Below are 16,904 nucleotides of genomic sequence, written 5' to 3'. Positions count from 1 at the left end.
TTTCATCTTTCAGAATGACTCAGAGCTGCCAGATTTGTTTAACTTTATTTCAGTCATACAGAGTCTGGGATCCTTTATCATCCCTCCCCTCCTCAGTCTCCATCCCCGGGGTTAAATAATTTTAAAAAATATTTTAAAAGCTGTAACAAAATAACATCAAAGAAAATGGGAAGAGAGATGGAAGGGTCAGGAATCATGAAAGGAGTAGAGAAGAGAGAGCCTCTTCTCCCCCTTCCCCCCCACCTGGATTCCGCCTAGGCAGTAGGGAGGACTATCCCCTACCTCCCCAGGTACATCCCAGCTATAGATGAGGTCAGAGGTCAGGGTATGAAAGTGCCGGTGTGTGTGAATGGGGAGGTGGGCAGAGGCAGGCAGTTCAGAAGATGCCCCCACCTCCCCACTCAACCAGATACTGCACAGAACCATCAGGCCGTACTCTCCGAGCAAGGACCCTGACCGGGTCCCCTCGAGACAGGTAACCAACCCCACCTCGGACTCCTCCCCCAGTCCCAGGAGGCAAACTACGGCACAGGGGAGAAGAGGGTGCTGAGCGTCTAGGAAGACCTGAGGAGGGGGATGAGACTGAGGAAGATGAGGCAGTCATCGAGTGGGGGGTACTTTTAGGGATGTCTGTGGGGAAACCAATGTGAAGCTCCAGGGGTGACCTAGGGAGAAAAGGCAGTCATGAGTCCAGACAATAAGGACTGACCAGAAATGGAGGCCACATGTGGATCAGAAGATTGAAGAAATGGTTGGAGGCTGAGGACCTTAAGATCACAGGTAAAGGTAGTATCATAGGTAAAGGTAGAATCTCACCTGTCTGGGGGTTCACCATCCCCAGAGGTCCCTGCGGTGCTGGCAGAGGGATGGAAGGAAGCGAACATCCGGATGGGACTGCTGGAGTTGGGGAGGGGGAAAGTCAGGACCTGAAGCAGGGGAACAGGATGCTCTCCCCCTGAGAAAGGCAGATCTCAAACACTACCAAGGAACCCCCATCCCTAGGATACCGGGGACCAGATACTGTTCTAGAAGTCTAAGACAAGAAGTAGGTAACCAAGGGAGAGAGGGAAAGGAATTCTGGGTTAGGAAGTCCATAAGATGTAGACAACTGAAGGAGAGGTTCTAATGGAGTGTATCTGGTTGGAGGATGGAGGAGCACTGACCTGGGCAGGCAGCGGGCATCTGTGGGTCGGAAATTGTAGCCGCTGCTGCCCTGGTAACTCTGGTTAGGGCTGGGGGGTGGCGGAGACACTGAGGCCTAGAAGAAAGAGCAAAGGACTGAGATATAATCCTTAATGCCTTCCCATTACCACCATTTGCCCCATGGGGTTCCCCCAGGTCCCTGTACCTGCAGTGCCCTCTGCAGACGAGCCCGCTCCCTCTGCTCCTGGGGCTCTGGCTGATTGCGCACTGCTGAGGGTGGCCCAAGCTCCTCCATCTTCCCCTTTTGCCTCCTCCTCAGGGGCTCTGGCTCCAGCCTCCGGCGCTTCCCCAGGGGACGTGAGACCCCTCCCCCAGGGCCCTGCCCTGAAGGGAAGCTGTAAGAGGCCTCCTTATCCCCCCAGCCCCCTCCCGGACACCCCAAAGACCTCCCCATCTCCATACATATACCCCAGATTAATGCCCTGAGAATTTCCCCATGCCCCCTGGACCAGTGACCTGGTGAGGGCTCCATCTCCAGTAGGAGGCTCCACAGGAGGAGGGATCCGAGCATGGAGACCAAACAAGCATTTTCTCTTCTTAATCTCCCTCCCTGAAATGAAACTGGGGTGAGGAGAGAAATGATACAGAGTCAGTAGTGTAGAAAAGGGTCTCTCTTCCGCCATTACTCAGTCCTTTCCAGAGATGACCTTTCAGGTGGGTTGCGGTACCTCTCCCTCCCAGTCTTCCACATCCGCATCTTCATCCTTTCTGAGCCTCTTTCAACTTACCGGTCCTTGTGGCTGTTGAGTGCAGAGAGGAGCTTGGATGAACGTTCTCCCTTGGGGGTGTCTGAGAGCTGGGAGGTGGAGTAGGAAAAACGGGGTCAAAGGAGCAGTGATCCCCTCTCTTCCCCTTTTCTTCGCATCTCCCTGTTCCACCCTAACCTCTAAAGTTTCACTATTCCTTACCTCCCCAAGGAGCAAACTGTCCCAATTCTCAGAGGTGAAAGGGAGGATCTCACGGTCAAAATCAAAGTATTTTTTCTTACAGCAAACACTGAGGTGATAGAGGACAAGATGGGCCACATCCACCCTGGAGAAATGTTGAGTGTCAAAGTTGTGGAAGCATTACAAAAGCCAGGGGAGTCCTCCCAAGTGGGAGGCTACGGCAGGTGGGGTGAAAGACGGGGTACTGAGAGAGGAGTTATGCTGAGGTCATTCCCAACCCAGCTCACCAGCGAAGCTGTAGCCTCCTGACCTTCTCAGGGCCCCCCCGACACACACAGCATTCAAACTCATAGAACCTGGACGTGAGGAAGAGGGAGATGGGGTGAACTAGTGAGGAACTCTTCAGAGATTGAGAAAAGAATGAATTTGAGACAGGTGGGTGTAGAGGAACTGAGAGTATAGAGCAGAACAAGAGGGCTCCCTGGGCTCCTGGAGTGTCTGTCCTGGCCTCACCTGTCCCCATAGAGGAGGGGCTTGCTCAGACACTGGGTACAGGCCTCATGGAACCACTGTAAGCAGCTCCGGCACTGCAGCATTTTCAGGTTCCACCTGAGAGAGAACACAGGACTAGTAACCTCCAGACGTTCCCTCCCTTCACTGCCCCAAATCCTGCTTACCACCTACTCCCACACCCTTCAGCACTCCCTAACCCTGTTCTTTCTCTTTCATTCCCTGGGATTTCCTCCACCACCACATCCCATCACTCATTTCTCAACCCCCGCCTCTCATTACTCACTCCCCAGGACCACCACAGTAACAGTAGCTCTGCTGCCGGTTGCTCAGATGTCCAGCGTCCCAGTCCAGCCCCTTTAGTCCATATGGCAGAGACAGCTTCATGCCCAGCATGGCCCGGGCATAGGGGCCCTTCTTCAGTGCACCCCCCCTCTGCAGAGATAGAACAGGCAGTTCACCTCAGACGGGTGGGGAGAAGAAAGGCTTGGAAGAAGCTGTGGGTAGGAGGCTCCCACAGGAAGGCCTTTACCTTGGTGGCGATGGCAAAGACGCACTGGCGGCAGACCCAGGATGTGCCCTCTCCCTCTCCAGGGGCTGGGGCCCTTGGAATGTGACAGTCCTGGTGATAAGCTGAATAATGATATTGACAGTAGAGCATTTATTGCATTGCAAACCTGCATGTGCTAGGTATTGGGATAGGAAGTCTTATCTATCCAATTTAATCCTTGATATGGTCCTGCTAGTGGGGAGGGTATTATCCTCATTTTACAGGTGAGAAAACTGAGATTCCTAGAGGTTTAGGGACTTGCCCAAGGTCATATGGTTAGAAAGGGAGTATTTGAACAACCCTCTGCCTATAAAGCTCACACATCCCCATTCCATGGCTACCTCTTCCTGTGTTGGAAGGGAATGAGGTTACAGGGTTGAGACTGGCCAGAGCACTGGCTTGTAGACTTAGGCCAGGACAGGTAGCATAAGGATCAGTGTTGGTGGTAAGGATCAGAGGCAGCCTGGAAGGCCCAGGGCAAGCTGGATCATTCAGGTGTCCTGCTCTCTCACCATGGCGACACTTCTCACAGCTGACCAGCCGGTTCCCAGGGACCACAGTCTCAGAGCGACAGACACAGCAGAGGAATTCCTCCCCAGGGAGGGCAGCTATGAGAAAACACAGTATCAGGGGGCCTGTCCTTAAGCCCCCTTCTGTACCCCAAGACGAGTTTCTGTCTTCCATGGGATGTAATACTCCCATGGCCGCTAGAGTCTCACCAGGGCTAATGTCTTTCCATAGAACCAGAAACTGGGAATCATCCTCAAACTGGACCAGACACACCTCTCGAGCACTGTCCACCTGGAATGGGTGAGCAGAGGATAAAATGGGAATCAGAACTGGATAAGGGGAATGGGAGAAAAGTGATAGGTGAAAGACCAACATCTTACCTTCTTGATGGTCCCCAAGTATAGCAGCCCATCTGTCCATCTGGCCAGTACATCCTGACCCTCCCAAAGTCGAGGTCTGGGGCCTGAGGTGGGTGCAGGAGAAGTTGGGTCCCAAAGCGGGGGGGCACCAGAGCGGCTCAGCCGGGGGGGCTGTGCCATTGCATCCTGGGGGGGCCTAGCCAGAAGTGAGATTTGAGGTTATGAAAGCTGAGAAACCTTTCTAATTTTCTTTGCCTGTTTTTCTGTCAAGGATTCAAGCAGTTGTGCCCCTAGTCTCCAAATCCCTGAGACACCTGGATAGGAAACCACTCAGCACCCACTCCCAGGCTTCTTGACTCTAGCTCTCTCAACTCTGGTGACTGGCTCGCCTCTCCCTAACCGCCTCCCCCCAACCTAGTTCTCTAGTTTCCCAGCTTCCAGAACTCCCCTGGGACATTATATCCTGGCCTTGAGATTTTAGCATAAATGATGGGCAGAAGCAAAGGTTACCACTCAGTTTTTACTGTCATCTTTTCCTGCTGTTTAGAGGTATCATAATTGGGGTGCTGTTACCCAGAGGTATTTTGGGAGCTTTTCTGAAGATGTTTTCCAGAGTAGAAACAGCTGCCTCCCCGGGCCCGCCCGTCTCCTTCGGAACAATCATCCTGGTGCCAGGTTATGTCAGGTCACCCTCAAATTCGGGGTTCCCTGCCCTCGGGTTAGATAACTTCCCGAGCGCCCCGGGAGGGGGGCGTGTCCCAATCCTGGTCTCTACTCCCCATGACGGCAAGTCCAACAGGGGACTTGAGTCGGCCCAGCCCAACCCGATGCGAGGGCGGTGAGGCTCTCCCGCCGGCGCCCTGCGGGCCGACCCCCGGTTTCCTGCCCCCCCCTCACAAGCGCCTCCCGCCGCCTCCTTACCAGTGACAGCTGGGGACACCGGGAGCCGGGCAGAGGCAGACGTGGGAGACCGAGGCGAACCCCCCCGCGCCGGGAGGGCACGTCTGGACGTCGGGGAGAGTGCAGGCAAAGGCCGGGGGGTCCCCAGGCCCAGCCCCTCCGTCCCGGCGGCTCTGGGGCGTATGACGCAGCAGCCAAAGCAGCGGCAGCGGCAGGAGGAGGCGGCGGGGGGAAGGAGGGGAGGGGAGGGGAGGGACAAACCGGCTCGGGGGGAGGGTGGTGGGAGGGGAGGACTGGGAGAAGGAGGAGCCGGGGGGCAGGGGGGCGGACACCACCTTACCCCACCTCCCTCACCTCCAAAAGGCCTGGAGGGCGCCGAGCCAGCGGCGGCCTTTCCGTGACTGGGGTTGTCGGTCGGCCCCGGCGGGATAGGGAATCCCCGAAGCCCCTTCCTCCGAAGGGAGACCCGCCCCGGGGGCAGGAGGGAATCCCGCCTCCGAACTGGCCCCCGCCCCATGCCACATCCGTTAACTGCCCCCCCAACCTCCATGGTCACTCCAAGTCCCGCCCTCCAGCTCCAGTTCACGACCCCGCCTTCCATTCACCCTTCCCTTTGCCCCCGCCACGCCCTCCTCCCTCCAGTGCCCCGCCCTCCTTTCCCGCCTTTGCCCCAGCTCCCCCTCCCGGTGGGAAGTTGGCCCCCCCAACACCGCGCTTCTGCGCACGCGTGACCCCTCCCGCGCGCGGCACCTGGGAGGACCGAGCCCCTCCTTTCTGGGGCGGTGGCCGTTGGCGGTTGGCGCCAGGGGCTCGGCGGGCGTGCGTCCCGCCCAGCGCTCCCAAGGCAGGGGCGCAGACCAAGAGGGCTAGTACTGAGGTTGTGACGCCGCCGAGAACCAGCCAATTGGCAGCCGGCAGGGCCAACCCCGGTCATTCGAACGGAAAAGCAGGGAAAGAGCGGGAGGAAAGAGCCAGCAGTTAAGTGGGTGTGTCGGCCTCATCCTTGGGCGCGGGTTGCCACTTTTCCGGGGATAAAGGTAGCCTGTGGTAAGGGTAAACAGAACTAGTAGCTGTAGATAGCTAGTGGGCACACCTAAATGTGGACGACAGGGGAGGCTATGGGAGCTGAAGGCCACCTAGACTACAGGGGACGCTTGTCAAGGAGAAAAAGGCAGAGGCTCTTGCCTTGCAAAACACACGAATGGCTGAGCGGAGTGGACAGATCACAGTTCCCATATTTACAGATATGAAAAACATCTCTTTTCTTGGGCAAATGCTAATAAAGCCTTTATTAAAAAAATTTTTTTGTCTTTATTTAATAGGCCCAGGTAACACAGTGCCCCTCCCACCCCAATAAAGCATTCCTCAGCCCCACCACCACCACTACCCCCACCCTCAGAGGATCTGGATCCATCTTCATTTCCTGTTGGGCTGGGCAGTACCAATAACACACTGGTTCACCTGTGGGTAGGGGGTTTAGACAGGATAAAGATTTCAGAGTAACCAAGAGGCTAGGTTTCCCAAGATGGCCTCCCAATCCCCAATTATTAGGGCTCTGAAGGCAGGTTCAGGCTGGTCTCAGTTATGGTTAGTTCTCCTATGCCCACTAGGCACACTAGGTCTGGAAGAGGTGAAAAGTCCCAAGATGGGATGGAAGCCCTGCATAGGAGCAGAGAGAGCAGCTTTTATTTCTAGCAATACCATGGACTAGAGACCCCAAAGCCCTAGCACCTCTAATGCTTAATAAGCTAGATAGAATAACAACACTTATTTAGGAACCAAGGCTCCTTGCAAAATGAATGATTCCTAGTCTAGGGCAGAAAATGTACAAGATGAACCCAGAGAAAAGACTACTGGGGACCTGTCTAAAGGACACAGCCAACTTAAAGGAGCTCCCACTAGACAAAGATGGAGCAATTTGAGTATCAGAGGACATATAGCAAATACATAAGCATCTGTAAAATGATAACCCCTTGATAAAAACTCACTAGTTACTTTGGAAGTTGCCAGGTTATCAATTTAAAATACTTAAAATTGAAGCCAGCATTTATCCTGACTTTCCTAAATACACTAAATTTCAGAGTAACCAAATAGATGGCAAGAGGAAGTAATTTATAGAATCTTGACTAATAAATATAGAACTAAGAAAATTAGAAAATCACAATTTTAACACTCCCTAATGAAGTAACAGACCTAGGTATGATCATTATTTGATAAAAATCACTAGGTGAAAAATTAGAGAGTTTTTCAATGGATAGATCAGGCTGATAACACCCAAATCCAACAATCAATTTTTGTATCATTAAAAGCGCAACAACTAGATACTGATATGCAATAGAAAGTATACCACCCCATCTAAGTTTTCTTGCTAAGAAATTTAAACCTGATTCAAATCTTATCAAGTCTCTAAACCTAGTAACAAGACAACAAAAATTACAGAAGAGGATGCACATGCCCAAATCCAGAATATGGTTATTTTATAGGACAAATGACCCGATTTTGTCAATAAATAAATGCCATAAAATGGGATGAGATTATAGATTAAAAGAAATTTAAGAAATAATTTCAACCTTCAGAACAAACTAATACATAAAAGATATTTCTGAGATGATCAGGTAAAATTTAATATAAACTGGGTATTAGAAGATATTAAAGAGGTCGTGTTGTTGGGTGTTAATGATATTGATGTATCTTTAAGATGGCAAGGTAAAACCCGATCAAAGCAGAAGACCAGCTCAGGGTGCTAAGGCAGCTGACTATTTACACAGAAGCAACAAAAGCTAGCAGAAGAGCATACCTGATTAGAGACCCTGAATAAAGCCAGAACGCATTGTAGGGGCTATAGCCTTATGAAAATGAGTAACCAGAGGAAAAAAATTACCCACCAGAGACAGACCGTAAAGAAACTTTTTGACTTAGCTTTAGTGGAGGGAGTATAAGCCTGTCTCCTAGAGGAATCATAGCCATGGCTGACCATTGTCAGGTTTGGAGCCTAAATTCACACTATCTGGAATGGTCTGAAAAACCTCTAAGTCTCCTTTGATCTAGCAATCCCATTTCAAAGAACCCTTCCCTAGTTAGATGTAACCAAACAAACAGAAATAACATTATGTACAAAGTTAATCAACATGACCTTGTTTATAACAGAAAAAGAGAGGAAAACAATCCAAGTGCCTAGTAAGAGAACTGGTGGATAAATTTTGGTGCATCCACACAGTGGAGTCCTAGGCAGATATAAAAATAAAGGGGAGAAATCTTGAGGTTGTCTTGTTCAGCAATACAAAGTACAGAATAATATATACATAAAAGAGAGAGATGTCTTTTATGTGAGGGGAATAAGCACATGAATATTGTTTATATTTGCAAAAGGAAACATTTGAAGAAAATGAGAAAAATAACAATTGGGGAAGATGGGATGGAAAGCAGTAATGCAGTTTTATACATAGTTTTTAACCTTTTAACTATTTTAAAAAACTTAATTAAAAATCCCCAAAAGCCAACAGTTAAAAAGTGGATCTAGGTGGGTAGTGCCCCTAAATGCCTGGCCAATATAAATCCTTTCTGGATGAATGTGCCCTTGGCCTAAAGGACAGAAGGGATTGGGATGGAGAAGCCCAGTCACCCAGGGGGCCTGGGTGGTAACCGTACCTTAGAGGCAAAGCGTAGGGAGTTGAGGGACTCAGAGATGTTCTCTTCTAGGGGGGAAATGTTCACAAACATGAGCCTATGGAGAGAGGACAGGGGGCCAAACTCCAGCATTAGTGGCTGCGTGGAGCCTGGATCAGTTCTCCACTGTTTCCCCTTTCCCACCCCTGACTCCAACATTACAGTTCTAACCCCTTGCACCTGTCCCTTTCACTCACATCTTAGCACTGCCACCCAGAGAGTTCTGCAGTAGGTAGGTAAGCTTGCTGTTCCGGTATGGCACGTGGGATTCCTAGAAGGTTGAGGGGACAGGTGATTAGCATAGGACATGGTCAGCCCCGAGTCCCACCTGCTGCAACCCCATTCCCACCTTGTTACTCAAGGCCATGATGACCAGCCCCAGCGTGGACAGGCTGCTGTTAATGGCCTGTGTTTCCCGAAGACGTTCGCGTTCCCCAGGTCCAAGAGCTAAGCCGGGGTCTAGTCGCTCACTCCCGGCCAAGTCCACAAGATTGAGAGGGGCCCCACACTGTAGGCCTCGTCCAGCATGCTCCCCAGAGATCTGCAGCTGGAACACACTGTGGCTGCGTGATGACCGCTCGTTCTGGGCTGTGCGGGCTACAGCTCGGTTTTGGCGGGCAAGATAGAGCAGGGCCTCCACCTAGGAATGGAGAACAAGGGGCAAAGGCAGACAGGAAGTCAGTACATAGCAGCGTCAGGTACGGCAAGGAACAAGAGTCAGCAGCTGCTCTCTTGGAGCCTTCTTTCTAGCCAGTGAAGAGACAACTAAGTAAAATATACAACATTTCTGACAGTACTAAGGAATAAAATAAAACAGAAAAATAAGGACTCCCTGGTTCTATTAAGGCAGATGTACCTTACAGCCCACCAGCCAAAACTGAATACGGCAACCAATCCTCACATTTTACCTTTCCTCCATTCTTCAACTTTTTCCTGCTCCTTTCTCTATCTACTTCCATCTCTGTCATCCTGCCCACTCTTCTCCATTTTCCAGTCCCAGTGCCCATCGGTGCTTACCTCTTTTTCACAGGAGACAGGAACATATCGGGCATTGGTGACAGTAAGCTCCTCACTACCTGGACCTGCCCGGCGAATCTCACATTCACCTCCCTGGGCCTTTCGGGTCCCAGTGGCCAGCAGGTCTCGGACAGTCTCATTGTAGATCTCTACGTAGCTTGCCACAAAGCTATAGGTCCAGCCCTGGCCACTCAGCTCCTGGGCCACAGAGAACAGGTGCCGCAGGGCCCGAGGGATCAGCCCTTCCTCCTGGGGGTCTGCCCCAGGCCCACCCTCCATTGTGAAGGTCTTGCCACTCCCCGTCTGGCCATAGGCAAAGATGCAAACTGGGTAGCCATCCAATGCTGACTGGACAAGCATGGCAATTTCCTCAAACACTTCGTCCTGTCCACTCCCTGGTGGGAATATCCGGTCAAAAGAGAAGTCATGGCGGGTGGGGGGAGCTGGTGCCCCACTCAGGGTCCCACGTCGCTCATCAGACCGGAAGAGGCTGAGATGGGTTGGAGGATCAGAGGGCCCACCAGGGCCAGAGGGAAACAGGAGGAAGCCAGGGGGTGGGGTGGGCTCCCCTGGAAGGACAGGGCGGACCCGGCAGAACACACGGATGTTGCCTTTGAGCTCCTGTAGCTGGTTGTGTAGTCGCCGGCGTTCCATCTCTAGACCATGAAGACGTTCTCCCCGTTCAGCCAATAAGGCTGCCTGGGCTGCAGCTTCCCGGCGCAGAGATGCCACCTCTGCTTGGCTGCCTGACAGAGCTGCTTCTGATGCCTGCAGCGTCCTCTGCCCAGAACAGAACAGACATAGAGGTCGAAATGCAACCAAGAATAAGAACAAATCATGATGGGGCGGTGGGTAGAGGTGGGGTAGTCCCAGCCTCCAAGGACTTCACAGTCTGGTAAAGAAAGAGATTAAGAAAATAGGAATCATGGTATTAGAATAAGGAGTGCTATAGGCATATCCACAAATAAGGAAGATGATATCTAGGCTGACACCCCAAAGTATAGGAGCGAACCAAAGGATAGATGGAGTACAGAAAAAACATTCCACAAAGAGGGAAATGCATATGCAAAATGCCCTGAAACAAGAATTGAGTCATTTGAGAGACTGCAAGTAATTCAGTCTAGCTGGTGCTCACCAAGGAGTGGAATGGACATAAGAAGGAGAATGCATGGGGACTTTTGATCAGGAAAGACAGCAAGAGAGGGGGACGGAGGAGCAGGGGAAACACAGATTAGGGGAAACTATGAAAACAAGAGTCAAGGATAGGGAGAAGTGGGACAGAAAGCTACACATGGGTGGGCTGGGGTGGGAAGGGTAGAGGACAGGGGTGTGCTGCTGGAAAGAGGTGGTCCGGTATTCTAAACCCAAACCTGGAAAGGAGGATCATTTATGATGAGACACCAGCCCTTACCTCCTGCTCCTCCAGGAGGGTGGCCAGTCTCCTCCGCTCCTCCTGAAATCCTAACTGTTCTTTCTGGAGCTCTTGCACCAAGCCCTCCTGTGTGCCCAGCCGCTCCTCCAGCTCCAAGACATGGGTACTCAGGTTCCCCAGTTCCTGTTGGCTCTGCTCGGCCTGGGCCTGTACCCTGGCCAACTCCCCTTCTAGTGTCCTGCGCTCTATTCCGAGGGCCGTGGCCTGCTGCTGGGCCTCCCGGAGCTGGGACCGTAGCTGTTGATTCTCCTGGTCCAAAGTCTGAGTCTTCTCACGGCAGCATTTCAGCTCTGCATTTAGGTCACATAACTGACCCTTCAAGTCCCAGGCTGGACGTTTGCTGGGTTTCTTCCCTCCCAGCTTGGGAGGAGCAGCTGCTGCTAAGATGGGCAAAGAAAGGACAAAGATAAAAGAGGTATTGATTTTCTCTCTTTCCTCCTTTCTAGCCTTTAGTGCCTCAACACCTGATACTACAACTCCTCCTTCAGACAGGGAAGAGACTAAATGGATTCTTCTGGGTACTCACCACCTCTTCTTCCCTATCCCAGCCTCACCCAATGCTTGTGTTTGTCACCTACTGCCAGGCTTCTGGGCAGGAACAGCAGGGCCTGACTTCTGATTCTTCAACACTAGAGAATTGAGGAGTTGACATAGGAATTATAGCACCAGTATCCTTCTACCTCCATCATATTCCCTTTATACAAACACCAAATCCCTTCCCAGCCCTAGAACTTAAAGTCTAATTACCCGTGGCGACAGCTGTGGAACATCGGGGTCCTGTCTTCTTGGGAACTTTTGGAGCTGTCAGGAGATGGGAGAGGGGAAAAAGAGTCATCACTCTCAGAGTGGCAATGTACTCTAGCTGAGCCAGGGACAGAAGAATTGCCTTTTCTGAGGATTAGGAATATGATAACTTTCCTCTTCTCCTAAGACTGGCCGGCTCCTAAAGATATCCTTCCTAGGACTAGAAATTACTGAACATGCCAAGAAACAAGTTGGACCAAGATAAACAAAAAGAGCAGAGGGACAGATGATGTGTAAAGTATGCTATATCTGTGTGAAATAATATTGGGGAACATGTCTATATTTGCTTGAATACCTATAGAATGAATATCTCTGGAAGAACATACAGAGTTGCTCCTGGGAAGGGGAACTGGGTGGCTGGGGACAGAAATAGGAGTGAGACTTTTCAAAAGTATAACAACTTTTGTGCCTTTGGAATTCTGAAACAAGTGAAATGTATTACCTACTCAAAACAAGCTAAAATTGAAAGACAAGAAGAAAGTAAGTTGAAGAGCACTGGTCTCTGTCCACCCCTAGAGCCCACCTGAAATCTGGCCTTGTGTCTGCGGCACTGTGGTGAGGGCCGGTGCTCTGGGATGGGACATGACAAATTTGGTTGCTGTGCCTAGGCCGCGTGTCCTTTTCTAGGGAAAGACAGGGACAGGGTTCATAGTTATCCTCTCTCTCTCTCTCTCTCTCTCTCTCTCTCTCTCTCTCACATACACACACACACACACACACACACACACACACACGTACAATATATAGCTTTCCAAACCCAGTGTACCTTCTTAGGCTCCAAGGCATCCTCCATCTGGTCAGGCCCCCTCTTCAATCTGCTTCCTGGGAGAGGCAGTCGGGAAGGAGCCTTGACCAGGGGTCTCTTTGATTCTATGTTTCCCTTCACTTCCAACAAAGGGGACCTCTGTTGGGAAAAGAGAGACACTTAAGACAACACCCTGGAGCCCAAATGTCCAAAGAACTCCCCTTTTGGGTCCCCTAGCCTAATTCTCAATATCACCACCAACAAGCATTAATGAGTACCTCTTGTGCCACAGATCATGTGCCAGCCAAAAAGCATGGAGAGAACTGGGACACAATGCAAAAGTGGAAGCAATCTCTAAGGGAGAAGTTGGATGGACATTGGACTTCAGCTAACTCTAGGGGTACCACTTAAACAAGCAGAGAGAAATGGGCGCTCCTTTTAGAAGGCAGAAACTCAAACACACACATGGTATGGCTGTGAAACCAATAGGCTCTTTTAGCTAGAGCTGAGAATAACAAAGGAGTGGAAGATAGGTAAGGCTGAAGACTGGGCTGGAGGAGCAGGTAACATTAGAAACTGTTTTAAATGCTTTACCTGTATCAATTTAATCCTCACAGCAGCCCAGAAGAGGTGCTATGTTAGCTTCATTTTGCAGAGGAGGGAAAAGAAGGTACTGAGAGATAAAAATAGCTTGTTGAAGATCATTGGTCAGTAAAAGGCAAAGCCAGGGTTAGAATCTAGACAGTCTGTTCTGGAAGCCACGTTTTTCATCACTAGACCACACTGCCTAGTAGGGCTTTGATGCCAAACTCAAGAGTTTAGGCTTTAGCCCTGCATACATGGAGAGCCAGACAGTTTCTGATTAGGCATGTAAAAAATATGCAAAAGAGCCTATTATAAAGAATAAGTTGTAAGCAGGCTGACTTGCATGGGGAAGACTAGGAAGTAGCATGACCACTTAGCAGATCATTGAAGTAGAGGCATGAGGTGGGGGCAATGCAATTCAGTGCCTGGGGATTATGCCCACCTCATGGTTACCAATCATTCTGGTTTGAGCAGAACTAAGGGGTTTCTTAGGACAGAGGAATTTCAGGTCATTCCCATGCAAACTAAGACAATTAAGTCATCCTACTCCTATCCTACCATCAGGAAAGCACCATGTATAGGTCAACTTCTGATTTTCACTATAGGTAACTTTTAATTTCCAGACCAGTCTCTCTTAGCCCCTCAGTTTACTTCATTCATTCAATGTCTACTAAGTGCCTGTTATGTGCCAGGAAATGATCAGGGTTCTGGAGTAACAGGCATAGTCTGTGCTCTCAAGATGCTCACAGGACAGTGGGGAACAGAAGCACTGAAAGAGATGTTAAAACTTAAGTGCTATAATAAAAGGATCCCAGAGGAAGGGGTGGGCATCTTGTTGAGATGGGGAGAGTGTCAGAGAACACTTCTTAAAAAGTATTTTTAGGCCAAGACTTGACGACGAGAAAGAGTTGGCTTGATGGGTTTGGGCCAAGAGCATTCCAGGCAAAAAGCAAAGAAGAGTGCATTCAAGGAATGACAAATTGTTCTGTTCAGCTAAACACAGGGAATTGCATAGAAAGTGGAGAGATGAGAACAGAGGCAGAAGGGAAAAGGTTGTGGCTGTTGGTATGCCATGATAAGAGTCTGTGGAGTTTACCGAAGGCAAGAGGGATCTTGATGACTTTTAGTCAGTTGAATAATATGAATGGATTTGTACTGAAAAAGTAAACTGTGAGTAATGTGAAGAATGAATAGAAGTAGAAGATGAAGGGTAGCGAAGGCAGAGAGCCTGCATCATTCCTTCATTTAACCATTCAACAAGGAATTTTTATACTAAGATTTGTTGAAAGACTGCTCTGTACTGGACGTTATTCTAGGTATTTGAAAGTAATGAACATAAATCCCTGCCTTCTCAGAGCTTACTTTCTAAAGCAGCATTTCTAAACTGGGGTACCACAAGATAACTAAGCTCTACAGAAAACAATTTTCTCAATTCTCCCATGGATGTATATAGCTCTTAACATTCTAGGTGCTTAAGAGAGAAGTTAATTCACTAACTAGAAAGGATGCTTTGAAGCATTAGAGTTTAATTCCTATGGAACTCAGTTGAGAGGGGCTATTCTAAGAGTTTAAGGGCTAAGTAAAAATCCATCTGAGAGAAGGCCGAATTACATGAGACCAAGCTCAGTAGTCCACTCCCGCTCCAAGATCCCCTACCCTTACACACCCTACCACCAGCCCTGGGGAACACCTCCAAGACCCCGAGTGGATGCCTGAAACTGGACAGTATCAAACCCTTACATATACTATGTTTTTTCCTATACATACATACCTATGATAAAGTTTAATTTAGAGATTAACAACCATAATTAATAGAACAATTTTAACAACATAATGTAATAAAAGTTATGTGAATGGTTTTGGGGTCATTATTAAGTAAAATAAGGTTTACTTGAACACAAACACTGCGATACTGTAAAAGTCGATCTGAAAACCGAGATGGTTACCAAGTGACTAACAGCCAGGTAGCATATACAGTGTAGATACACTGAACAAAGGGTTGATTCATGTCCCAGGCTGGACAGAACAGGTAGGCATGAAAAGATTGGTATACAATTTAAAAGTCATAAATTTCTGGAATTTTCCATTTAATATTTTTGGACCACAGTTGACCATGAGTAACTGAAACCACAGAAAGCAAAACCTCAGATAAGGGGGACCACTGTATAGACCTAACTGGGAGCTGATAGGGAGATGGAGGAGTCCAGGCTGATTTCAAGGAGCCTGCCATAGTTCTCTTAATCAGGATCACAAGAGGAAGAGCTAGTTCTGTTTCCTTTTGTTTTCTAACTAAACTTTTCACGTCAAAATGATTGTAGATTCACATGCAGTTGTAAGAAATAGTATGGAGAGATCTGAGAGTACCTGAAGGGCTAGTTTGGGAAGCTTGGCTTTGGGCAAGTGAGTCTGAGCTACCTGTGATACAGAGACATATTTAAGGATGTTCACAGAGCATCACTACAGAGAAAACTGAAACAACTTGATACCCTGGCATCTGAAATTTTAATTCGATTTGTTGGAAAGAAAGGAAGTGGCATTTTTTTCCCCCTGCCACCTGCAGCAATGTGCACAAAGAATGCTTATTTTAATTTTGTTTAATCAGATGTAGTATGAAAACCAAATTTTTAAGTATTCTGAGATCAAATACTGATTTTTTTTAATAACGTGCCCTTCATTCGCTCTACACTACCATAGTGGATCTATTGAAAACTTACCTCTCTGGAATGTGGGGGTTCAGAAAATGTGTTCTAACGTTTATTCAGGGCAATTCCAAAGAGTACAGTATTTATTTTTTTCCCCATCTATAAAGCTAGACACGATGACTTCCAACTTTCCACAATCAGCTAAGGGCTTAACCTACATACACAGATATTCATCCAACCCCTTCATACCTACTTCCCTGCTCCTAAGGCAACTTTTCCACATGTGCATCAGATCCCACCTCCTCACCTATTCAGCAACTCTTCCTTCTCTCTACACCGCCAATTTTTCACTCTCTACTGGATCATTCCAATTAGTATACTACACATGCTATTATTTCTTCCAACCTAAAAGGGTTTTCTGACCCATTTTTTTTGTTGCCCTATGCAGCAAAACTCCTCAAAACTGCTGCCTATATCGTATTCACTGTGTCCAATTTCTCTCCTAAACTCATCCCAATCAGGCTTTCGCTCGGGGGCGCACCGACCTTCGCCCTCCCGGCAGGCTGGAACAAGGGCAGCCGGGAGCCGAGGGCTTGTGAGCATCGGGGGCTGCAGGCCGTCGTCCCCGCTCCCCGGGGCAGAAGACCCGCACCGGCGCCTACTCACTTGCGGCTCCATGTCCAGCTCCGAGCCACACGTGCCGGGGTGGGGGGGTGCGCAATGGATGAGGACCGGGAGCCGGGACTCCCCAGACCCGCGTTCTCTCGCCCGCTCGCAACACAGCACGAGCGCTCTAGGTTCCGGAGGCCACCAACACGACGCCACACCCGCCACTTTTGAATTCCAACGGCTGCCACCCCACTCACCTCGCTCCGCACTCGGGGACCAATAGTCGCCGTCGCCACAACCGAGGGCCAATCGCAGTGCCCTCCGCCTCTCGAGGCCACACCCCGCCCAGCTGGCACCTTCTCTTTCCAGCTTCGCCGGCGTCCCGGAGGCAGGCCGGTTAGTCACACTTCCTCTGTCACCCACCCCTCCTTAGCAGTAGTCCGCTGAACTTCCGCTCGGCTCTTGACGCCGCGCGCTACGTCAGA

At 49.7% G+C, this 16,904-nt stretch overlaps 2 protein-coding genes across 4 annotated transcripts; both read right to left on the bottom strand.

The window, feature by feature from the left end:
- Positions 1 to 26: 26 nt before the first annotated feature.
- Positions 27 to 5,159, bottom strand: PHF1 (PHD finger protein 1). 2 transcript variants are annotated; one of them, XM_011373467.2, is made up of 15 exons: positions 4,941 to 5,159; positions 4,041 to 4,215; positions 3,870 to 3,951; positions 3,663 to 3,758; positions 3,133 to 3,233; positions 2,887 to 3,035; positions 2,604 to 2,699; positions 2,378 to 2,446; positions 2,112 to 2,235; positions 1,932 to 1,999; positions 1,660 to 1,764; positions 1,349 to 1,538; positions 1,164 to 1,258; positions 817 to 897; positions 27 to 665 (listed from the first exon to the last, which is right to left on the bottom strand). In XM_011373467.2, the coding sequence occupies exons 2-15, from the start codon at positions 4,197 to 4,199 to the stop codon at positions 377 to 379; spliced, it is 1,704 nt and encodes a 567-aa protein (XP_011371769.1). In that variant the 5' UTR covers positions 4,200 to 4,215; positions 4,941 to 5,159; the 3' UTR covers positions 27 to 376. The 2 variants fall into 2 exon arrangements, with proteins under 2 accessions (XP_011371769.1, XP_011371770.1); XM_011373468.2 differs by having other exon boundaries at positions 817 to 894; positions 4,941 to 5,158.
- Positions 5,160 to 6,215: 1,056 nt separating this feature from the next.
- KIFC1 (kinesin family member C1) lies at positions 6,216 to 16,631 on the bottom strand. 2 transcript variants are annotated; one of them, XM_023538482.1, is made up of 11 exons: positions 16,477 to 16,631; positions 12,605 to 12,742; positions 12,362 to 12,461; positions 11,782 to 11,835; positions 11,613 to 11,663; positions 11,014 to 11,414; positions 9,603 to 10,382; positions 8,935 to 9,225; positions 8,783 to 8,856; positions 8,568 to 8,643; positions 6,216 to 6,380 (listed from the first exon to the last, which is right to left on the bottom strand). In XM_023538482.1, the coding sequence occupies exons 1-11, from the start codon at positions 16,486 to 16,488 to the stop codon at positions 6,336 to 6,338; spliced, it is 2,022 nt and encodes a 673-aa protein (XP_023394250.1). In that variant the 5' UTR covers positions 16,489 to 16,631; the 3' UTR covers positions 6,216 to 6,335. The 2 variants fall into 2 exon arrangements, with proteins under 2 accessions (XP_023394250.1, XP_011371768.1); XM_011373466.2 differs by having other exon boundaries at positions 11,014 to 11,411.
- Positions 16,632 to 16,904: the final 273 nt, after the last annotated feature.

This window comes from Pteropus vampyrus, unplaced genomic scaffold (genome assembly GCF_000151845.1).
Source record: "Pteropus vampyrus isolate Shadow unplaced genomic scaffold, Pvam_2.0 Scaffold225, whole genome shotgun sequence".
NCBI classification, from domain to species: Eukaryota; Metazoa; Chordata; class Mammalia; order Chiroptera; family Pteropodidae; genus Pteropus; species Pteropus vampyrus.
Note: the sequence above shows the minus strand (reverse complement) of the source record. Positions and strands in the feature narration are given on the sequence as shown.